The following is a 23,233-nucleotide window of genomic DNA, read 5'->3' on the forward strand; positions in this document are numbered from 1 at the left end:
TTGAGTAAGCAGTCAGGCTGGGTGCACCCATCCCTCCCCTCCCCTTCTCTTCCCCTCCCCTCCCTTCTCCCCCCCATCCACTGTCCGCCAGCACAGTGCATTCATGCAGCTGGGCCCCGCCCCATCTCCAGAGGCACCTCCCGCTAGCAACAGTCTCCCCAGGCACGACACAGCTAACAGAAGGCCCGGCAGGCAGGACTCTGGGACAGACGCAGGCCAGGTGAGAGCGTCTGAACAAGGGGCAGTTGGCCAGGGCGGGCTTGCGGGAGTCCCCACCTTGACCTCTCCCCTTTCCAGCTGCCCAGAGAGCCCAGACCCAGCATGGACGCTGTGGACGCCACCATGGAGAAACTCCGGGCGCAGTGCCTGTCCCGCGGGGCCTCGGGCATCCAGGGCCTGGCCAGGTGAGCTGTCCCCTCTCACCTTCCTGACTCTGGCCCCTGAGACCACTGTTCCAACCGTGTCCCCTGTCCCCAGGTTTTTCCGCCAACTAGACCGGGACGGGAGCAGATCCCTGGATGCTGACGAGTTCGGGCGGGGTCTGGCCAAACTCGGGCTGGTGCTGGACCAGACGGAGGCAGAGGGTGTGTGCAGGAGGTGGGACCGCGACGGCAGCGGGACGCTGGATCTGGAGGAGTTCCTTCGGGCGCTGCGGGTGAGCCCCCACCTCGCAGTCAAGGCGTGTGCCCTGGGCATGAGGCGACAGAGGATGCTGAGATGTGGAGACAGGGGACTCCTCCCCAAGAGCTGCTAAGAGGCGCCTGCTGGGGTGACAGCCCCGGTGCTCTGCAGTGTCCTGGGGGTTTGGGTCTGCTACCCAGCACCCCCAGTCACCATCTTCTGTCCTAGCCCCCCATGTCCCAGGCCCGGGAGGCAGTCATCGCAGCTGCATTTGCCAAGCTGGACCGCAGTGGGGACGGCGTAGTGACAGTGGACGACCTCCGCGGGGTGTACAGTGGCCGTGCCCACCCCAAGGTGCGCAGTGGGGAGTGGACCGAGGACGAGGTGCTGCGCCGCTTCCTGGACAACTTCGACTCCTCTGAGAAGGACGGGCAGGTGGGTGTCTGCGCAGGGGGTCCCCTCCCCAGGCAGTTCCTGGGCCGCCCCCTCATGGCCCTCTGTTCCCAGGTCACGCTGGCGGAATTCCAGGACTACTACAGCGGCGTGAGTGCCTCCATGAACACAGATGAGGAGTTCGTGGCCATGATGACCAGTGCCTGGCAGCTGTGAGCAGCTCCGGGCTCAGCCCTGCTGCCCTGGCCTGTCACCCCCACCCCCGCTGGAGACCTCCCTTCCCTGGGCCTCTTCTCTCCTGGGCAGCCACACCACAGAGCGGGGAGGGGCAGGTGGGGGAATAGAGGCTGCAGGACCGGCTAGACCAGGTCCCTGCTGGGCCACCAGGGGGAGGAGGGACAAAGGTCCTAACACGAGTCACTGGCTTAGGACCCCAGGGAGAAAAGCTGTCCCCACCCACGCCATGCTGACCTGAGGCCTTGCAGCCCCTGCGGATGCCCCCGCCAAGGTCCCCTGATCCCCCCACCCGGCCTGCTGCTCCCCACCCCTCCCTTGCGCGTCCCCCAGGAAGCCAGGCAAGCCCAGGTGGGAGGCGGTGCGTGGAGGCTATCCTGGAAGGCAGTCTGGACCTGCCCAGGTGTGGAGCGAGGGGCAAGGGGGCATCCTAACCTCAGAAACAACAAAAAAAAAGCCTTTGAAAAAAACATCTGTAAAACATCAACCCCCAATCAGAAGATGGCAATGGGGAATACAATAGTAGTTCACATGTCCAGCGAGCCCCGTGTCTACACTCTCATGAGCAGCCCCAGGCTGGGAGCCCTGGGCGGGGGCAGAAGACCTGCAGGGGGGTTGGGGGTAAAGTGTGGGTGGCGATGGAGAGACCAGGGCTGTGGCTGGATTCCAGTGCTGGTGACACGTGGGGTGGGAGCATGAGGCCCCAGGCTGCCGGAGGTCCTGGCCCGGGGAGGTGGAGGCCATTCCTGGTCAGGGGCTTCCTGAGGCCCCTGGCGCATGCAGAGGCCGGGGTTTTAGTTAAAAGTTTAATGTAGTTCCCAAATACATTTCATATGACAATCTTACATAAATGTTCCAAAACACATGGGCGTTATCTCGTTGTACTCGTCACTAGCTGGCTAAGGCTTAAAGCAGAGACGTGTGACTGGGTCTCTCGGGAGGGCCTCTGGTTCTTCCCTGGCTCAGGCTTGCTGGGGGCTGTGGGCCAGGGCTCTGGCGACCAAGAGGTGTGGGCGGCACAGCTGCAGGAGGTCTTCTCTTAACCCTCCGAGGGTGGGGCTGGGAGATTTCCTCTGAAGTCCCAAAGAGGCCCTGTGCCCAGGGGACCTCCTCCTCAGCCTCCCTAGGTGGGTGGTGCCAGCTGGCTCTTGGCCACACCCCAGGGTCAGGTGGGCACAGGCGTCCACTCCAGTGTGCTGCGTGCTTGTGAGACCGCCTATTCTGGGACCAGCCCCCTGGCTCTTCCACCAAGACCTGGTGAGGGTACCCCTCTGCCTCTCAGAGGCCCCTGGCCCTGGACAGTCCTGGGGGCAGTGACACCTGCGGCTGGGGAAGGGATGGCCAACAGCGGAAGCAGTTTGCGCCTGGTGCCTGATGATGGTGAACCACGTGACAGATGGAGACAGGAGTCAGGGGACCCTGGGGACCCTTCCAGGTCCAGTGACCTTTTCCTAGATAGGCACTCTCCAGGCCTAGGACAGACAGGGCCCCAACTCCTCATCACCCTGTGACTCAGCCTGGAGGTACCTGGGGTGGGAAACAAGTGACCCCCCAACCTCAGAGGCCAGAACCACAGGTGGGGGACAGGGACCTCAACGGAGCTGTGCCTGCTCAACGCTTGAGAGCATCTTAACCTAAGAAACCAAAACAAAGCCTTTGAAAATAAAAAGAAAAACAGATGTAAAATATACACCCCCAATCAGAGAGGGGAAGTGGGAAATGAAGATAGTAGTTAACAGCATGTCCAATGGGCCCAGTGTCTACACTCAGAGCAGTCCCCAGGCTGGGCGGGGGTCCCAGGACTGTAGTCGGGGAGCCCCAGGCAGGGGCAGAGGGCCAGCTGCTCCCCACAAGGGCGGGGCCCCACAGCAGGGAGGGAAGGGTGTGGGCAGCGGAGAAGCCAGGGGCTCTGGCTGGACCCAGAGGCTGGCGACACGCAGGGTGAAGGAACGAGGTCTCCAGTCCCAGTGAGAAGCCGTGACAAGTCTTAATGTGCCATTTCAATTCGAAGGAGGGGAGGGAGGAAATGTTCTTGTTTGTTTTGCTCATCAATATGATGAGGTCTCATGTCCCAAACCACATTCAGGCAGTTCCCGAGTCTGCTTTTGAACAGGACGTGCGGGTCCAGACTGTGGCCGGCCCAGCGGGGTGTGTGGTTCCCGGCCCCGCACCTGGACGCTGCCTGCGGGGTGGGGGCGGGTGGGCAGGCGGACAGACGGACAAAGCAGCAGCCTGGTGTGCAGCCGGGCTCCCGGCCGCTATGTGCTCCCGGTCGTCTGCCCGTCCCCTTCGTCGCCAGCACCTGCAGGGAAGCAGCAGCCCTGCGTCAGGATGGAGCCCGCACTTCCCAGGTCTGGCCACCCCCGCTAGGAGATCAGCACTGGATCAAGGATGGTGGGCAGCTCCTTTTATCCCCCCAGGGTAGGGACCACCAGACTCACCAGCTGCGGTGGCCCCTGAAGGAGCCAGGACATCGTCATCGTCGCTGTCATCCTCCTCGTTGGACGGGGCTGCCCCAGGTTCAGGCGCGGGCATCTTGGCCTCCTGCTCCTGCTCCACACGGCTGCGCAGGGCCAGGATGCGGTGGTGCAGGGCTGCGTACAGCTGACCCGTGTCCTTGGAGCTGGCCTGGGACGGGAGGAGGGTATGAGATCCCCGGACCCCAGTCCTACCCTCTCCTGTCTTCTGCAGAACACAAGTGCCAAGTCCCAAGGTTCAGAGGTGACACTGCCACAAGGCCTTGTGGGGAGGCCACCGGCCCCGGGCCCTGGGCCTGCCGGCCTCTCCCTGAAAGGATGCCACCACTCCCAGGTGGCTGGGAGTATCCCAGAGGTCAGGGTTGGTGGACTTGACTGTGACACCATGACACAGGACAGAGGTGACCATCCCACAGGGCTTTTAGCCTTGAACACATCACAACCCCTCAGCCAAACCCCAGCGGCTTCTCTGGGGTGAGAAGAGGACGAGGAACATGATCTCTATTCCTGAAGGCTGGGACTGGCAGGTCCCATAGTGCTTCTGGTGTCCCAGGCAGCACCTGAGGCCCCTCCCTGCTCCCCTCCCCACCGTCCTGCTTATCTGTGTGCCCAGGAACCCCCACATGGCCGGCGGGATGAGGGGCCCCAGATGCACCCACGTGGCTGGCTCACCGAGATCAGGAAAACCTTCACGCCCTGGTCCTCGGTGTCCATGGCTGTGATGCGGATGCTCTTCTCGCTGGCCTTGTCGATCTGCATCTGGGCCCAGAGCTTGGTGTTGAGGATCAGTCGCAGGCTCCCTTGGGTCCGCATCACTGCAACCAGCAAGGCCACTCAGCCCTGGCCCCCACCCCGGCCACCTCCCAAACAGGCAGCTCTGAGAGCCAACACAGTCCAGAGGGAAAGCAACATCAGCGCGCAAAAGCCCATGATCCTCCCAGGACCTACCCACAGAGCAAGACTTCTCCTGAGGCCAGCCCTGGCACACCTGCTCCCGGGGCGGGGCTCCTCCTCCCCTAGCCGGACCACTGAAGGCCACAACTGTGGGTGGCCGCACAGGCTGGTGCTGCAGATTAGTGGCCAGAGGCCACATGCAGTTTGTGGGAGGTTGTGTTTGGTCCACACAGGGGGGCACCAGGATGGCAGTTCCCGTGGAGAAGGGGGGATGAGACGAGCACAGGGTGGGCTGCGGGAGGCAGGGACTGACACTCAAGGTGTGTGCGCTTCCTGTGTTGTGAGACATCGGCCTCCGTGGGAGTCCACGCCCTCCTGACTGGCCTCCCCGGAGTGGGCCAGCCCTGCCCTCTGGATTCCTTAGGAGAAGGCAGGGTAGGACCACAGCTTAGCGCTTCCATGGAGAGGGGACAAGAGGACTGAGGGCAGCAGATTACGGAGGGAAATGGGAGGGCCCTGACTCTCTAGAGGATGGAACAGCCCCGCACCAGGCCTGGGCCCACCCCACGGACTCAGCCAAGCCCCTGTCTTCCTGCCGGCCGCCTCTCCCCACTGGAGCAGGCCTGGAGAGGGTCGGAAACTTGTCCCCCTGCCCCGACTCAGCAAACAGATCTCCCTGAGCCCAGGTGCCCACCTCAGAGGCCGAGTGGGAGAAAGACAGGGGTGATCCTGCTCTCCCCGAGGCTGGGGAGGGCACTGCTGCCACGGGGCTACAGGCTGATGACCCAGGCAGAGGGGATGACCTGGGGGCTCAGCGCTCTATGCCCTCTCCTTCCACTGACATTTGAACATTTTCACGAGACAAAAGGAAAAACACAAGATGTCCATAAGGCCGGGCACGGTGGCTTATGCCTGTAATCTGGGAGGCCAAGGTGGGTGGATCACCTGAGGTCAGAGGTTTTGAGACAAGCCTGACCGATGTGGAGAAACCCTGTCTCTACTCAAAGTATAAAACAATTAGCCAGGCTTGGTGGTGGGTGCCTATAATCCCAGCTGCTCGGGAGGCTAAGGCAGGAGAATCGCTTGAACCTGGGAGGCGGAGGTTGCAGTGGGCCGAGATTGCGCCACTGCACTCTAGCCTGGGCAACAAGAGTGAAACTCCATCTCAAAAAAAAAAAAAAGACATCCATGGGGAACAAAAGAGCAGTCCCAGCCTGCAGGGACACCCGTCTGTTCTGACTAGGACAGTGTTTCTGATCGAAGTACATGAACACTACCCTTCAAGGAGGCCATCTGAGTTACTGCTGGGCCTGAAACCCGTATTTATGAAAAGGCCAGAAGACGCTTTGACTCAGGAAGATAAAACAAAAAGATGGTCCCGGCGCAGTGGTTCACGCCTGTAATTCCAGCGCTTTGGGAGGCTGAGGTGGGAGGGCTGTTTGAGGCCAGGAGCTCAAGACCAGGCTGGGCAACACAGGGAGACCCCATCTCTACAAAGACAAAAATAAAAAATCAGCCAGATGTGGTGGTGTGCGTCTGTAGTCCCAGCTACTCAGGAGGCTGAGGTGAGAGGATCACTTGAGCCCAGGAATTTGAGGCGACGATCACGCCACTGCACTCCAGCCTGGGTGATGGAGTGAAATCACTTTTAGAAGGAAAAAAAGGACACGCCCACATTTCAAATGTGCACACACGGGCTGATTTCCCTAAGTGGGCGTGTGTATGCAGGTACTCCAAGCTAAACGTCCAATAGGGAAAAGTCCATTAACTGTCAGTGGAATATTAACATAAAAGTTTTTCAAAACCAGTATACTTTATTTTTTTTGAGATAGAGTCTCGGTCTGTCGCTCAGGCTAGAGTGCAGTGGCTCAATCTTGGCTCACTGCAACCTCTGCTTCTCAGGTTCAAGCAATTCTCCTGCCTCAGCCTCCCCGAGTAGCTGGGATTACAGACATCTATCACCACGCCCTCCTAATTTTTGTATTTTTAGTAGAGACAGGGTTTTGCCATGTTGGCCAGGCTGGTCTTGAACTCCTGACCGCAGGTGATCCGCCCACCTCGGCCTCCCAAAGTGCTGGGATTACAGGTGTGAGCCACCGTGCCCAGCCAAAATTTCTCTTTATCAAGAGATTAGACTTGATGTTTGATTTTGTTTTCCTTTCTATCATAAACCTGCCACTTTCACTGTCAGAAAATCAGTTTAAAAACTTCCATAGACTTTTGTCCATTTTGACACTAAGAGAGTCACGGACAAGCTGGCAGCTGGAGCCAGTGTGCGAGGGTGGTGTTGAGGGCTGTGAGCAGGGAGTGGGTTTGGGGGGCAGCTCTCATGGGGGACCGACTCTGTGCCTTGACTCTCACAAGGGTAGGGTCAGGATCTCCCCAGCTTCGTTTCCTTTGGAATTGCACAGTCCCCAGTCCTCCTGTGGCCACAGCCCAGCCCTCTGCAGCTCACCTAGTCGGGACTGTAGCGTGCCATCGTCCGTGGATGCCATGTCATTGAGTCTGAGCAGCCCCCGGCCTCTCTCCACCCAGGACTGTGAGGTCTTGTCGAAGACAAACAGCTTGCACTGCATCTGGAACACAGTAGCCGCCGGTGAGCAGGGACCCCAGCTGGTGTCCTGCTGCAGCCACACCCTGAGAGTCGCCCTTTAGCCTGTGTGGACTGCCAGGGCTGGCCAGTGATGGCCTGGGGGCCACCTTGGTCAGTGTTTTTGTCCTGCCCTCAAGCTAGAACAGGCTTTACGTTCTAAAAGGGATATCGGAAATTAAAAGAATCACTAAGGAAATGAAAAGCAAAACAACAGTGAGAAACCTCTCTGTGCACTCTAGGATGGCTGTACCCACGGGGGGAAGCTGGAACCCTCACACACTGCCGGTGGGAAGGCCACACGGTGCCACTGCTGTCGAAGAGAGTCTGGCGGCTCCTCAAAGTGCTCAACAAGGAATTACCACATGCTCGGGCAATTCCATTCCTCCGTATGTACCCAAGAGAAATGGAACATCTGTTCGTGTTCACACGCAGATCGCACATGAACGCGCACATTCGCCGTAGCCCAGCCTCAAGGAGCAATGGACGGACACATGTGGCCTGTCCCCACAGTGCATCTCACTCAGTCTTAAGGAAGAATCAGGCTCCAACCCCTGCCGCAAGGTGGATGAACCCCTGGCTCAGTGAGAGAAGCCAGACACGAAAGGCCACATAGTGCACCACTGACGCCATTTATATGAAATGTCAAGGACAGGCAAAAAACAGAGACACGAAGTGGATTTGTGGCTGCCAGGGGCTGGGGAGGGAGGAAGAGTGACTGTGAACGGACAATGCTCTTTCTGGGGGAATGGGACAGTGTTCTTTTTGGGGGCAAAAATGTACATTAGATTGTGGTGAAAGTTGTCTGACTCTGTGAATATACTAGAAACCATGGAATTGTATGCTTTAAAAGGGTGGATTATGTAGCATGTGTACTCTATTTCAATACAGCGGTTGTGTATATATAAACAAAGAAAAATACGAGACAGACACCCCTACATGGCTTTCCACATACCCGCTAAGTCAATCTCTTTCAACATGAACAGATTACAAAATGTAAGTGGGGAAAAAAAAGCAGGGTTCTTAAAAACCCCACAATACGCCACCTGGTTTACAGACACAGACACATGCTTATGTGCCACAGGAGAGGAAGCAGATGGATGCTGCCCAACCTGGGTGGTGTGGCCTCAGGAGAAGGGGATGGGGGATGCCAACAGGGGACAGTGGGATGGAAGCTCTGGCTGCACCTGATTTTTTTCCCTACGAAGACACCACAGGATGTCAGGTGACAAATACAGTTAGCTCTGGGTTACAAGAGATGTTTGTTATGACAGTCTTCGTCATTCCCTGAACCATCAAGAATGTTTCAGGCTGGGCGCGGGAGCTCACGCCTGTAATCCAGCACTTTGGGAGGCCAAGGCGGGCGGATCACATGAGGTCAGGAGTTCAAGACCAGCCTGGCCAACAGGGTGAAACCCTGTCTCTACTAAAATACCAAAATTAGCCGGGTGTGGTGGTGCACCCCTGTAATCCCAGCTACTCAGGAGACTGAGGCACGAGAATCTCTTGAACCCAGGAAGCAGAGGTTGCAGTGAGCCAAGATCGTGCCACTGCACTCCAGCCTGGATGACAGAGTAAGACCCTGTCTCAAAAAAATTTAAAACAAAAGAGTGTCTCAAATAGATCATCCTCCTCTGAAACCAAAGACATGCAAGAAACCCCTTGCAGAGAGAGCCTAAGCTCTCTACAAGCGCCACCAACAAAGTCCCAGAGCGTAGAGCCAGTGGCCCCTCTGTCATCTCAGGGGTAGGCCTGTGTGCTCAGAGGATGTGCGCCCAGCCCTTGGTGCATGGAAGACCCAGGGCCATCGAGGAGGGGCCGGCCCCTCACCTGTAACACATTGCTCTCCGCCTCCTCCCCGGTGATGACTTCCACTTTTTCCAACAAACACTTCCGCGCTGTTGCCTTGGTGTAGGCGGCTGCCGACTCGGCCAGGGACTCTGAAAAGTTATTGGCCAAAAAGACTGACTAATTATTTGGCGAGGGGAGAGCATGCAGCTCACAGGAGATGAGAGGGTCGGTTGTGGTCTCAAGGACGCCAGCTGCCCCTGGCAGGCCCGACCTGGCAACCCAAGTGGTCCCTAGACACAGCCAGGGCACACAGTCTCGGAAGCTGCAGGGAGACCATCTGGGGGCCAAGTGTGGCCCTAGACTCTCCTGTTCCTGCTGAGCAGAGGACAGGGGGACAGTGAGGGACTCCTCCATGCCTGCTGTCTGCGCCTCCCCACCCTCCCCACAGCCACAAGGCGACACAGCCCCTCGAGTAAGAGTCTTATCATAAACCCCTGTCTCTGCTCACTGCAAGGCAGGACCCTGGAGGTCACGGCCCTGGCTTAGTAGCTGGTTGACGTGTGGTCGTTACTGCTGCGGGAGTTGGGCCCCTTATCCCTCCCGGCTGGGGGTGTGAATGGACCCAGCATCCCCTCATCATCCCCCAAGATGACCTACCATGAGCTCCATGCAGCGGCGAGACGGTAACATACCTTTCTCAGGGGTGGCCTCCTGGGACGAGGACTCAGACCCTGACTCGACGGCTGCATTTTCCCTGTTGGCATCTGAACTGACCTCGTTTAATTTTGGGGGGCTCTGCAGGCATACAAGGAAGAGGGAGCTTGTGTGGTCCTTCAGCTGCAGCTCTGAGCACCTCTCTGCCTGGCCCCCAACACCATGCTGCCCCCAGCACTCCTGCCCGCTCCTGGTGACACCCTGAACTGCCTGGGAGCTCCCCACGTGGTCCCTCAGGCATCAGCAGGGGGTGAGTGCCGCCAGCCGACAGTCCCCTCGGACCACACTGGACACTCCGTTTGGGTGAGGCAAGACTTTGACTATTTCATTGAAATAGAAAAAAGGCAGCGTGGCCATAAAGGAAGAGAAGCTGCAGAGTCCTTAATGCAGCATAACTCAAGACAGCTAGAGTGACCAGGCAGCTCAGGACAGGCCCTCACGCAGTCACAGTGGAGCTGGGTGGAATCAGGAAGAAAAAGGAACACATGTAAAGAGGTAGGCAAGCCATTCTAGAACCCTCTCCCAGGCTGGCTGGGCTCCTGGGAACGGAGACAGGCCTTTCTTGCACTCAAAGCCTTGGCCGCGGTTATGCTCACAGGAGCAGGGAGGCCGGCAGCCCTGTCCCACACGACTTTTGTCAGTTGGCCTGGTGGGGAGGAACCGTGGACTCTGACTGCCAGCAGGGCCCTGCAGCCTCCGGGGAAGCCCATCTTGGGAGGAAGCTGGCCCTGGTCAGCAGGGAGGAGCTGGGAAGAGCGAATGCCAGCTCCTGGGTGGCCAGTGGCCCCGGCCAGTTTTCACGCCAAGTCTGAGCAGGGTCTTCCCTCTCTCACTTGTTACTGAAGCCACCCCCATCTCACAAAGGACAACACAGCAGCCCCGCTCTCCATGTCCCCTCGATCTGGGGCTGGTGCCGAGCACCTCTGGTCCCCAAGAACATTCCCAACACGGCCACTCACCAAAACTCGTTCGCTCATGTTCTGGCCAAATACAAATTTGTTGCTGGAGGCGTCGGCACTATTGGTTGAGTTCTCTAAACTGAAGAGAAGATGTGCAGTGAGTGTGGGGGTGTCACGTGGGAATGTGGCTAGGCAAATGTGTGGGCACCCACGGAGCACACACTAGCACAGAGGGCACAGTGGAGGGGTCTCCCCTACTGTGCACAGGGTGGCGTGTCAGAGGCAGGAAGCCACATGCCTCCCTGTGCCGTTGGAAACATGAGCCCTTAGCTCGCTCTGACGGAGGGACCCACAGTATGAGGGAAGCCACCTTCCAGCTGCTCCGCCCGCCCATCTCCCAGGCAGGACACGCTTTCTTCTGAGATACCTGGAGGGGCAGCTGGGCCGTGGGTAGCATCACCCCCAGCCATGTCAATCAAGGGCATGCTGAGGTCTTTGCCCCAGGTGCCCAAACCCAGGATAAGGAGTCGCCTCTAGCCTGCTCTGTTCTGCTCTGGGCATGAGGTCCGCAAGACAAGAGGGCACACTCCAAGGGCTGGGCTGTATCCTCCATGGGCCCCTGGACAAGCCCACAGAACTCTGGTCCTGTCTCAGGCGTCCAGTGAATCACAGAACAAGGCCTACAATCCTGGCCCACCCACGGTTGTGCCCAGAGTGGGGAATGAGAGACAGGCCCAAGAGTAACCTGGATTGTGGGTCTGAGTCAGGCACGGGGACCACAGACCCCTCTGTGGCAGAAGCCCTTGCGGCCACCTGCATCCCCATGCTAGGCTGGCCGCTGGGCCCAAGACACACACCTGGAACTGATATACTGAAGGAAATAGTTCGTTGCGGTTGGCGTGTCTGCGCTGGGGTGTCCAGCATTCTCCATGTCAGCTTCGTCCACGCTCTCATTGATCAGCTGGGAATGAGACAAAGCGCTCAGTAATCGGGGGTGGGGTGGTGTCTGCAGAGCCCCTGAGCTGCATGGAGCTGCCGGGAGTCATGAGCCCTCTCCTGCACCCGGCTGGGTGTGCACATGCATGTGCTGGGGGGCAGGGCTGTAATCAACTCCACCACCTTTTGCTTTAACAGTTAAGACGGAAAGAGAGCTCATGAGGCTTCAGGAAGCCTTTTCCATCTTGTTATAAAACCACACCTAAGCTGGCCTCTTGGTCAACGCTTTGTACGGAGAACACAATTTTACAAAGTTGGTGTTTTGGGGGGTTTACTATGAACATGATAGAAACAGCATTTCTTGAGGGCCTCTTTCCTACCAGTTGCTATGCTGAGTCTGTCAAATGCACGATCTCCTTTAATCCTCATGAAGCCTGAGAGGGGGATGTTAGGGACCAACAAGGAAGCAGAGGCTCAGAGGGTTAAGAAATCACGGCTCTGGCTGGGCGCAGTGGCTCATGCCTGTAATCCCAGCACTTTGGGAGGCTGAGGCTGGGGGGGAATCACTTGAGGTCAGTAATTCGAGACCAGCCTGGCCAACATGGAGAAACCCCACCTCTACTAAAAATACAAAAAATTAGCTAGGTGTGGCAGTGAGTGCCTGTAATCCAAGATATTTGGGAGGCTAAGGCAGAAGAATCACCTGAACCCTGGAGGTGGAGGTTGCAGTGAGCAGAGATCATGCCACTGCACTCCAGCCTGGATGACACAGCAAGGCTCTGTGTCCAAAGAAAAAAAAAGAATCCATGGCTCACGTTTGCCCTGGAAGGAGAGGCTGGGATTTGACTGAGACTGCGAAGTGCACGCAAGCCTCTGACTTTTGCAAGAAGCCGACCCCACCAAATTCAAAGCAGCCGTCTCCCCAGACTCAAGGCAGAGACTCCACAGGGCCTGAGCTCCATGGGCCAAGCCCTTCCCCGCCTCTTGCCCTCCTTTCCTCCTTGGAGGGAGCAGCCCCTGAGGGACTCATTATTTTGCCTAAAGCCATGGCGACAGCAACATCAACTTTCCATGCTTCTCGACTTGGGCTTCTGTTGGACGGTGAGTAACAGAAAGGAAAGCAGAAAATGTGAGCCGGTCCTTTCTGCATGCTAGAGAGGTTTCTATTTCGAGGGCCCTCCCCGTCGACACTACTGACATATTGCCATTGGGCCCAGATCATTCCCTGTGGTGTGGCTATCCTGGGCACTGCGATGGGTGGAGTGGCATCCCTGGCCTCCAGAAGTACCTCCCAGTTGTGACAACCACAAATGTCTCTAGACACAGCCACCGATGCCGCCTCTTGGGCTCTGAAAGAAACTTCTGGCCAGTGGAGTTTCTAGAGATGCTGTAGCACATTCCACGTCTGTGGCTGAGAAAGGTGCTGCTGGCTGACCCTGGTCTTCCTAGAGTCCCAGTGCATGGTCCAGGGCCACTGTTCCCAACCACTGCCAGCCCTTCCCCACCCCACAGTCTGCAAACTAGGACCACATGCCTGGAGGGCAGCCAAGAGGTGGCAGATGCTTTGCTCCTTTTCAGGAGAGAAGACTGTGTCGTCACCCCACCCTGCCCCACTTAAAAAAAAAAAGGTGACAGTTCTTAATGGGGGCGATTCTACCCCACAGGGAATAATGGCCACGTCTGCGGACATTTGTGGTTGTTAGATGTCAGGAGCATTGGGTGGGTGGAGGCCAGTGATGCTGCTCAGCACCCTGCAGTGTCCAGGGTGACTCCTCAGAAACTAGGAATGGTCCAGCCATAATGCTGCTAGTGTCAAAATGGAGAAGCCCTGAAATACGGGAACAGAAACCTCTGGGCAGAGCTGAGAGCACTGGACCATGCTGTCTTTCTTTTCTGCTATGAAAGACTGAGGCCTCAGGTTCAGTCACCTCCCCTGTCCCCTGCTACCATGAGTACCAGGGACTCTGACTTGAGAAGCCACTGCAGGTGAGGGCTCCAAAGCCTGGGCCGCTGGTGGGGAACTGCCAGGGCCCAGCACACTGCACGCCAGCAGCTGACTGTGCCGGCAGCCACGGGGCTGCCTCACTAACACCTTCTTTGTCCCATGTTTCCCCTCCCCTGTTAAAAGGAAAATCTACTGACTTGCCTGCTGTTGAACCTAGGGAAGGCATAAAAAGTCAATGAGCTGGTTCAACAGCTCACATACCTTAACTCTGTCCCTCAAGTTCTGCCCGAACACAAAGGCTTGCTGTGTGGCGGGGCCTTTCTTCTCACAGGCTTCCTCTTCAGAGGCATTGCTGGACTCATTTTTCTGGGGCTCTTTCTCCTATCAAAAACAAAAACAAAACAGAGTAATCAAAACCAGTGCCACACTTGGCCCAGACGGATGCCCAGCAATTCCACACCAGATCATGCACTCCACGCGTCTCCTCTGCACGTGCCTGCAGTCCCAGCTACTCGGGAGGCTGAGACAGGAGGACTGCTTGAGCCTGGGAGTTGCAGTGAGCTACGATCACACCACTGCACTCCAGCCTGGGTGACAGAGCAAGAAGCTATCTCCAAACAACAAAAAAGAAACACCTGTGCCCTGCAGAAGCCTTGGTGCTGGCAGAGGACAGGAAATAACCTAGATGCTCATCATTAGCTGAGGAACAAAATAATTTACGCTAGAAAATACGGGGAAAAAAAGTACAGCATAGCTGTTACCACCGAGAGGGAGGCAGACCTCTGACATGCCCACGATACATGGATCACAGGAGAGAGCAGCTTGTGGGACACAGAAGTGCGATTCCATTTGTGTTAAAGCAAACCCAGTGCCGTGTGTGTGTGTGTGTGTGGTGTGTGTGTGTGTGTGTGGTGTGTGTGTGTGGGGGTGTGTGTGGTGTGTGTATGTGTGTGTGGTATGTGTATGTGGTGTGTGGTATGTGTATGTGGTGTGTGGTGTGTATGTGGTGTGTGTGTGGTATGTGTATGTGGTGTGTGTTATGTGTGCATGTGTTATGTGTATGTGGTGTGTGTGTGGTTGTGTGTGTGCGGTATGTGTGGTGTGTGTGTGTGGTATGTATGTGGTGTGTGGTTGTGTATGTGGTGTATGTGGTGTGTGGTATATGTGGTGTGTGTGTGGTGTGTGTGGGGGTATGTGTGTGGTATGTGTGGCGTGTGTGTTTTGTGTATGTGGTGTGTGTGGTATGTGTATGTGGTGTGTGGTGTGTGTGTGTGTGGTATGTATGTGGTGTGTGGTGTGTGTGTGGTTGTGTATGTGGTGTGTGCGTGTGGTGTGCGTGTGTGGTGTGTGTGCATGTGGTACGGGTGGGGTGTGTGTGTGTGTGTGTGTGTGTGTGTGTGTGTAGGAATGCTCAGGAAATAAGCCGGGAGAGAATTCAAACCACTGACGGAGGTTACCGGGGGACCTCTCAGCTGGAGGGTGGCTTCCACTTGTTACTTTCTAGGATTTCCATTTTGTGTAAATATTTTCAACATGCAGGCATGACTTTTGTAACTAAATAGCCTAAGACCAAATGCATTTATCTTGAGATAATGGAATATGGAGTTGCTAGTAATTTGTATATGTCTTTCTTACACTACATGATAAAAAAGGTGTAGAATTTGAAAAGAAATTTTAAAAGGCTTTTGGTAGGTCTCTGGGAATGTGTACAGTGGACACGAACATGAGGCAGGGAGCGTTTTCCTGGGAGATATTGTGAAGGGCCCTGACAACCATGAACTCGGAGCTGAGAAAGGCTGCAGGCAGCTTCTGATCGCCTCAGTGTGTCCAGCAGGCAGGGAAGCCTGGAGTTACAGTGCCAGGCCCAGAATCAGCGAATCACAGCACTGAGGGCACTTTCTGGTCCAACTGTGAAGAAAGTGAAGAGTTTAAATGTTTCTCTACTGTGCTCCCTAGAAATTCTGCTATTGCTGACTTCATGCTGCATCCTTGTGCCTGTGCAAGAGTGAACGTGGCTTTTAAAAATTAAACACACACCGTGTTTGGCGACCTGGAAGTCCTCAGAGGATGGGCTAATCCCCAGGCCCACTGGGGCTGCCTGCAGACGGTGGGGGGACGCACTTCCGGCAGAAACACTCCCTGGCTCTTGGCTTTGTGTGCTGTGCGCCCCCTGCTCACACTGACTGCTGCTAATCCCGGGTGGGCGGAACCCACAGAGTCACCTGAGAGGGGGCAGGCAAACAGCAAAATGTTTCTGACCACAGCGTATGTCTATGACCTGGCGGGGCCTGCTTAGAGGATTCGCTTAAACTGATGAGTGAATCCCAAGGCCTGTAACCAGTCTTAGACTCTGTGTGTGTGGGGCAGGAGGGGAAGCCTCTTCCCCACTTTCCCAAAGACAGTACCAGAAGTTCCCCCATGGGTCGCCCCAACATCTAAGCCCTCCTTAGAGGAGATGCTTCACTTAGCTCACGTTCCTGATGAGCAGTGTGTGTCATGTTCGTGGGTGGCGTGGAAAAGCTCGGGCTCCTGCTGCAGGGCCAGAGAAAGATACACATGGCGAGCCTGGCGAATCTCAACAGCACTGGGTGTGGTCAGAGGGCATTGTGGGTGTGGCTGCGTGGCTCCATCCCGGACCCACACGGAGCAGTGGCTTTGGAGCCAGATGCAGGAGCTGGGAATGGCAGCCAGTGGACCATGGGGTCCAAGGATCAACATTAGCTACTGGGGCTGGCCAGTCTGCTGGAGGGAAGATGGCACATCACAACTTCTGAGCTCAACGATTTGGGAACAAGCTGTGTACACTGTTGAGGAGGGGCTCAAACCGGCAGGAAGAGGGACTATGTCCCCTGGGATGGGACAGAGCAAGGCCTCTCCAGCGAGGGGCAAGCTCTTGGTAGTGGGTGTGGCCAGGTCAGCCTGTGCACTCACCGTCAGGGACAATCAGAGACATTGGGAGAGGGTGGGATGGGCTGGGTCACTTCTAAGTCCTTCTCCAACTCAGAACCATACATCTGATCTGCTCAGACCTCAGCAGTCAAAGCTTCCAAGCCGCAGTATGCAATGGAAGTGATCCCTATTTCCAATTCAGCAAACTCGTTTGAAAAAGGGCATGAGGATGTTTTAAAATTTAATTGTGGACAGCTATTTTCACCCTTTGAGCCAGAGCGTCTACTGGGGATGGGAGGTATAAAACTGCAGGCCATGGACACAGAGCGGAAAATAAACAAAGATCCAATCTGGCTTTTACACGGAAGATATCACGTGGTGTTACCCCAACTCTGACTTTAAACCCATCTCTGCCAACTTCAAAGGAGGCTCTTCATCAATGTCCCTTATTTCACGGTGGCTGTGAAACACCGCTTTTGGCCCATATAATCCAATCCATATCCCGCTTAAACGGAACTATTTCTTTTTTTTTTTAAGGCAGGGTCTGGCTCTGTCGCCCAGGCTGGAATGCAGTGGCGCGACCTCGGCTCACTGCAGCGTCCCCTTCCCAGGTTCAAGCAATCATCCAGCCTCAGCATCCTGAGTAGCTGGGACTACAGGTACATGCTACCATGCTTGGCTAATCTGCGTATTTTTTGTAGAGACAGAGTCTTGCTATGTTGCCCAGTGTGGTTTTGAACTCCTGGCCTCAAGCAATTCACCTGCCTCGGCTTCCCAAAGTGCCGAGATTGCAGGTGTGAGCTACTGTGCCCGGCCTAAACGAACTATTTCTGAGATGACTCCCAAGGCAAATTTTTCAACTGGAACCACACAGATGGGAGTCTCTGAGGATGGCGTGGGTGTGGACGAAGAGAGGGGAGACATTCCTCACGTTAAACGTTGCAAGACACCCAACAGCGACAGCCGTTCCTCAGGCCCTAGTGACTCCCCGGAGTGCAGTGGTTCAGGTCCTCCCTCAAGGATCACTCCCTTGAGACACGTGGCGGTCAGCCTTGGGCAACAGGCCCTTCCAGCAGAACTTGCTTGGGAGACACTTCTTCAGACTGACTCAGCAAGACCACCTTGGGAATCTAGTTATTTGGTTTGTCAGCTACTGTTATTCACAGAGCCTACCGAGCAAATCCAGAGAGCCTTACAACAGGCCTCCGTGGAAACTGCTCGGAACAGGCGACAGTGCGTGGACTCCACAGCGTGCTGGGAAGCTGCCCTCCCGCTCCCCAGGGGTCCAGCACGCAGCACTTCCCTGCCCCAGGACCCACTGACCTCAAGTGCACACACCTCATCGGCAGCTTCAGAAGGACTTCTCCGTGCAACAGTGTCAGGGGATGCTGCTGGCACTGCCCCCGTGCAGTCTGCTGGGAGGCTGACCCCGTTGGTGCCACTGCTGGGGACTGTGGGAGGGAAGGAGAGTGGGGAATCACAGGTGCTTGGCGGCCCTCCCACCCCAACTCACGTAGCTGAGGGGCTGGGCCACGTCTAGTCTAGGGCCCCTCCCATGGTAAAGCCCATAGCACATGTCTCCTTTTTAAGGAAGGACCTGGTATCTCTACAAAGAGTCAAAATTCTTGGATTAAAAAAAAAACAAGAGAAACCTGCCGAGCACAGTGGCTCATGCCTGTGGTCCCAGTGCTTTGGGAGGCTGAAGCAGGAAGACTGCTTGGGACCAGGAGTTTGAGACCAGCCTGGGCAACAGAGCAAGCCCCCGTTTCTAAAATAAAATAAAACAAATTAGCTGGGTGCGGTGGGGCACACTTGTGGTCCCAGCTACTTGGGTGGCTGAGGTGGGAGGATCGCTTGAGCCCAGGAGTTCGAGGCTGCAGTGAGCTATGACTGCACCAATGCACTCCAGTCTGGGAGACAGAGCAAGACCCCATCTATATATATATAAAAAATATAAAATTAAAAAAAAAATGACCTTTCAAGTTTTAAAGATAACCTGTGAAAACTGAGGCTGCAATTCTGTCTGTAAACACACAGGGATAAATCTCATTCCCAGGAGCCGGCCTGCTTTTATGAAGACTGTGAATGAACAAAGCAGGTTTCACCCACACAGTCACACTCGGCCGAGAGCTGTGAGGAAGCTGTGGAACCGCCTCTCACTCCTCCGTTGCTAGGGCTCGGGAGGCTTGGGGTTGGGGGTGATTTAAAGGATCATCTTCCCTGATCTCTCTGTATTTCTGGTGCATTCAGCAGTCACCTCTGTCACAACACTGCTGTCCCGGGTGCGACTTCAGGAACGCTCTACCCTGCCGTCTGGGCCTGGGCGCCAGGGCTGCCGTTTCTTACCAGTCTGGGACAGTGCCTTTGGCTGCGGAGCCTGTAACACTGCCGGGCGAAGCACGCTCCGCTGCTGCTCCTTGGGCTTCTGGCTTGGCAGACCTGGGAACAGAAGGTGGTCTTCCCAGTGCCCGTGGACCCCTGCCTGCCCCCAGGCGCTTCAGAGACAACCCATTCCACGCCCCTTGCGGGCTACACTTTGCAGGGAAGCACTTTTTAAAAAACTTGAGGTCTTTTTTTAACAACTGGACAGATCTGGCATTTTTATATATGATTAAGTGAAATTCCCAGTAACTGATATCTGTGAATTAATCCAGTTAGCACGGTAGCGTGGTGGGGGGTTGAGGGACAGTTGTTCTCTGTGAGCTGGACTGAACAGTCAGGTAGAGACTAAGGGGAGAGCAGTGAATTCACAGGCAGCTACCCGGAGGCTGAGGACTCGATGTGGGGTCAGGTACAGGCACGTTTTGCACCTGTTTTTCAAAACAGCCATGCTGAAGAAGTCCCTCTGCCAAAGGCAGACAGGGCAAGGACCCCTGCACGTGCCCTGCCCTGTGCAGCATCCCTGGCAGCCTCACTAGCAGCCAGCTCCCCAGCAGCGCGCCGCTGGAATACAGCCACCCTGCTAACTGGGGTGAACACTGTGGTATGTGGGGGCCAGAACACGTAGGACAGGCTGAACCAAGTGCGCTACTGCTGGGCGCAGAGCCTGCCCGATGCACCCCAAGCCTAGCATGCTCCCGTGCAACCACCGCCCACTTTTCTGAGCACACAAGGCTCACAATCAGGGGTCCCAATCTCCCTGCTGGACAGCCTCTCTTTAAAGGAACTTTCCAGGGCTCATGGGTCAGGTTACAAGTGAACTTTCTAGAAATCAAGCTGAGCCTGTGGTATCCTGGTCTGGCCAAGCAGAGGTCTGAAAAACGTCAGAAAGCCACCCCCCGCCCCAGGGAGGTGGGTGACCTACCTGCGCTGGGGGCTTGGCCGTGGATCAGCGTCGGCGGCTTCAACCGGAAGCCACTGCTCCTTTCCTCTAAAAGCACAAGACAAAAGATCAACAGCAGGCCTGCCTGGGTGGGGGCTGGGCCTGGGGGGCAAGGGCAGGACAGGACTATGGTCTTGGCCTCAGTGACCTCAGGCCTGGAGAACCAGGGAGAACATTTCCAAATTACAATAGAAGTCCCGTCTGATCAGCAGGCCTGGAAGGCACCTGGAGGAGGGAGAGGCAAGGGCAGGAGGAACGACCACTCTTGGGCCAGCTGCTGACCACGGGGACAGGCAGGGCATCAGCTGCCTTCCCAGCAGCCTGAGACCTGCTGCGGGCTCAGGAGCTGAGCTGCTCCGCGGCCCTGCACCTGGCCCTGGAGAATGTCAGGGAGCCACAGAACACAGGCGCCCAGGCCCTGCTTCCCTTTCCTAGAAGGTTTGTCCGTCAGAGCAAGCATCTGTGGCCAGGAAGAACTTTGGCACCACTACAGATGTCTGGGAAGTGAGACAGGTTTTTATGGTGAAAAGGTCAAAGGTGGCAGACAGTGCGCCTGCCTCTCCTTTCCAGATGTGCCTGCCGAGCTTCCTGTCTCAGTGAGGGAGCACTCCTGGCCACGTGGAGGGGGCCAGCTCCCCCCAGGCTGGAGTTTGGGCTGACAAGTTCACAAAGCTAGAGGGAAAGGCGAATGCTCAGGGGCTCCCGGGATGGCGCGAGAGCCCAGCCTCGCCCAGCCACCTGTCCACATGGACCCCTTCATCTGTGTGTCTTGGCAACTGCGCCCATACAAGGAGTAGGGATGGTGGTCTAATCTGATCCACACCAGGAAGGATTGTCATAAGAGGCCTGTGACTCAGGCAGGCAAGCCTGTTCCTGGGCAAGGCACAGAGACTGTGGTTTTATGGCTCCTGGAGGGGGCTCTGCGTTCATGCTAAGTTTCACCCCCCGTCAAGCCACAGGACACAAGATCAATATACGCAAATCAATTGTGCTTCTAACGCTAGCAGTGAATGACCCAAAAGCAAAATTAAGAAAATAATTCCATTTACAATAACACCAAAAGAAAGAAAACACTTGGGAATACATTTCACAAAATAAAACTATAAAACAATGTTGGGGCTGGCTGCAGTGGCTCACGCCTGTAATCCCAGAGCTTTGGGAGGCTGAGGCAGGAGGACTGCATGAGCCCAACAGTTTGAGATCAGCCTGGGCAACATAGCAAGACCCTAACTCTACAAAAAATTAAAAACTTAGCTAGGCATGGTGGTACATGCCTGTAGTCCCAGCTACTCAGGAGGCTGAGGTGGGAAGATCACTTGAGCCTGCAGTGAGCTATGATTGTACCATTGCACTCCAGCCTGGGTGACAGAGCAAGACCTTGTCTCAAACAAAACAAAAACATTGTTGGAAGAAATTAAAGGTGTAAATCAATGGAAAGACACCCCCAAAAGTCATATGCTATCTGATTCCAATTCTGTGAAATGTCCAACTAGGTAGAAAGGAGCTGAGCGGTTACCAGGCTCAGGGAGGGAGCTGGGGGCCCGCTGTGACTAACGGGGATGAGGTTTCTTTTTGGGATGGAAATGTTCTAAAATTAATCACGATGGTCGCACAACTCTGTGGATGTACTAAAACCACTCAATTGTACACTAAAACGATGACGACAAAACCCAAAACGCCTTGTCAGCCCACATTTTCAGACCCAAAATCAAATCAAGATTTAGCAGGCCAAGGAAGATCCCTCTCCCGCCGTGCCCCGGAGGCGCCGCTGTGCCTGGGCAGCAAGAGGATTGCAGCAACCCTTCTTACTATAATAGTTGTATGAAGGAGTTGAGCCCCAGGGGCTTCTGGCAGTCTGTTTTAGCAGACCTGGTGCCTCTCCCGTAATACACTGGTCATAAAAAACAAACTCAGGAAAGCCAGATCCTGCAGGATGCGGAGGTGAGCCACCAGATGTTCCTTTTCCGAAGGAAACACTCAATTACATTTCCAAAGCAGGGAGCTATGCAGGAGAAGGCTGGCAATTTAGATACATTGTTAAAAGGTCAAATTCACAATTTAGATAATTTTTAGCAAGCTCTTCAAGCTGGCTCTCCATGCTGATGTTTTGGCCACAGACTGACTCCACTCCCTTCCACACTCTGCTCCGTGCAGAGCTGGCGCTAACACTGAGGGGAGCCTGGGAGCTGGCCCAAGCTGCCAGGCAAAGTGGGAGGCTTGGATAATCCTTGCCGACCTGCCACTAGTGCTGGGCCCAGAGGCTGGCCCTCTCCAGAGCTGCAGGCAGACAAGGTGCGCTCCAGGGGCAGCCAAACTCTGGAGGTCCCTGTCACAGGCCCTGCTCCATGAAAACAAGGGTGGTCTCTTCTCCTTCTGGAAACTTTCTTCCGCAACACAGTTCGCAACACAAGTTGCTGAATCATGGCCAGAACCTGATGCCCGCCACATACCCAAGGGGTGAGGGCCCTAGAGGATGCTGCACCAGTCTCTGAGGGACGCGTATCACTCCAGAGAGGAAGAGGACCCCTCCCGCTGGCAGCCTTTGCCCTCCTGGGAAGCCAGCAGGCTCCCTGTCTGAGGGTGCTTTTCGCCTGCCTCAGAGAGCCCCAAGTGATGTCTGCGGGAAGCCATGCTTACCCCCCAGGGAGTCCCACTTTAACCAGGGAAGGGATGGGAATGAGACTGTGTCCATCAGATGCTGAGAAGGCGGCCTGGCTGGAGTGTGCATGGTCTGTGCATGGATGGCGCTGGTGCAGAGTGGGGAGGAGGCTCAGCCATGGGGTGGGCAGGGGGTGATGCCCGATGCACGGAGGACAGAGGGTGCCGGTTTCTTAGTGCCAGAAGAGGGGCAGAATATACCAAGGGAGGCACCCACGTGCCCCTGGCGTCATCTCCACATGCCGGCAGGTAGACAGAGTGACAGATCATGTGGACAAAGATGTGTGTGTCCCCAGCTCTGTCTGCAGAGGGCCAGAAGCAGGGCTACACCTGAGGCAGTGAGATCGCAGTGCCGCACCAAGCACTCAGACCTCGGTTTCTAAAGACCACGCTCCGTGAAGAACCAGCGTGCCTCTGAGAAATGCAGACTCCAGGACTGGGATGAGAAAAGAAGCTGAGCTGGGAGACTTCTGTTGCGACAAAGTAAGGTAAGTGCTCAAAACAATAATGGGGACCTGCCTGACAGGGCTTCCACTGGCCGAATCCGGGACAACTGAACATTAAATAAAAACCAGTAACCACAGACGGTCACCCACTGATGCCAACAGCAGCTCATCTGTCCATGTTGACACAATCAATCAACAAACACGTGCGGAGAAGGCAAGCTCCTCCTTCCAGGGAACACCACTAATCAACGCAGCAGGGATGGTGCCCAAAGAATCCCACGGCTGGTGGGATTCCCAGCTACTTGAGAGGGTGGGTCACGAGAATCGCTTGAACTTGGGAGGCAGAGGGTGCAGTGAGCCGAGATTGTGCTACTGCCCTCCAGCCTGGGCAACAGAGCGAGACTCTGTCTCAAAAAGGAAAAAA

At 55.9% G+C, this 23,233-nt stretch overlaps 2 protein-coding genes across 7 annotated transcripts in view; one reads left to right on the plus strand and one right to left on the minus strand.

Annotated features, from left to right (window-relative positions):
- The first annotated feature begins 98 nt into the window (after positions 1–98).
- Positions 99–2,113, plus strand: CAPS (calcyphosine). Of its 2 annotated transcripts, none has more exons than XM_011967412.1 (5): positions 99–220; positions 298–404; positions 478–655; positions 850–975; positions 1,129–2,113. In XM_011967412.1, the coding sequence occupies exons 1-5, from the start codon at positions 104–106 to the stop codon at positions 1,228–1,230; spliced, it is 630 nt and encodes a 209-aa protein (XP_011822802.1). In that variant the 5' UTR covers positions 99–103; the 3' UTR covers positions 1,231–2,113. The 2 variants fall into 2 exon arrangements, with proteins under 2 accessions (XP_011822802.1, XP_011822801.1); XM_011967411.1 differs by having other exon boundaries at positions 850–1,056; positions 1,129–2,111.
- RANBP3 (RAN binding protein 3) overlaps positions 2,041–23,233 on the minus strand; it is a 62,874-nt gene continuing 41,681 nt past the window's right edge. For 3 of the 5 annotated variants that reach the window (XM_011967408.1, XM_011967406.1, XM_011967410.1), the window contains 12 exons: positions 19,688–19,753; positions 18,730–18,822; positions 17,707–17,834; positions 13,756–13,875; positions 11,471–11,574; positions 10,674–10,752; positions 9,693–9,795; positions 9,040–9,149; positions 7,075–7,195; positions 4,398–4,540; positions 3,690–3,876; positions 2,041–3,550 (listed from right to left, as the gene is read on the minus strand). In XM_011967408.1, coding sequence (XP_011822798.1) covers positions 3,507–3,550; positions 3,690–3,876; positions 4,398–4,540; positions 7,075–7,195; positions 9,040–9,149; positions 9,693–9,795; positions 10,674–10,752; positions 11,471–11,574; positions 13,756–13,875; positions 17,707–17,834; positions 18,730–18,822; positions 19,688–19,753 — 1,298 coding nt within the window. In that variant the 3' untranslated portion in view covers positions 2,041–3,506. The remainder of the gene's footprint in view (positions 3,551–3,689; positions 3,877–4,397; positions 4,541–7,074; positions 7,196–9,039; positions 9,150–9,692; positions 9,796–10,673; positions 10,753–11,470; positions 11,575–13,755; positions 13,876–17,706; positions 17,835–18,729; positions 18,823–19,687; positions 19,754–23,233) is intronic. The other 2 variants (XM_011967409.1, XM_011967407.1) reach the window with 1 other exon arrangement.

Source organism: Mandrillus leucophaeus, unplaced genomic scaffold (genome assembly GCF_000951045.1).
Source record: "Mandrillus leucophaeus isolate KB7577 unplaced genomic scaffold, Mleu.le_1.0 Scaffold8, whole genome shotgun sequence".
Classification (NCBI taxonomy): domain Eukaryota; kingdom Metazoa; phylum Chordata; class Mammalia; order Primates; family Cercopithecidae; genus Mandrillus; species Mandrillus leucophaeus.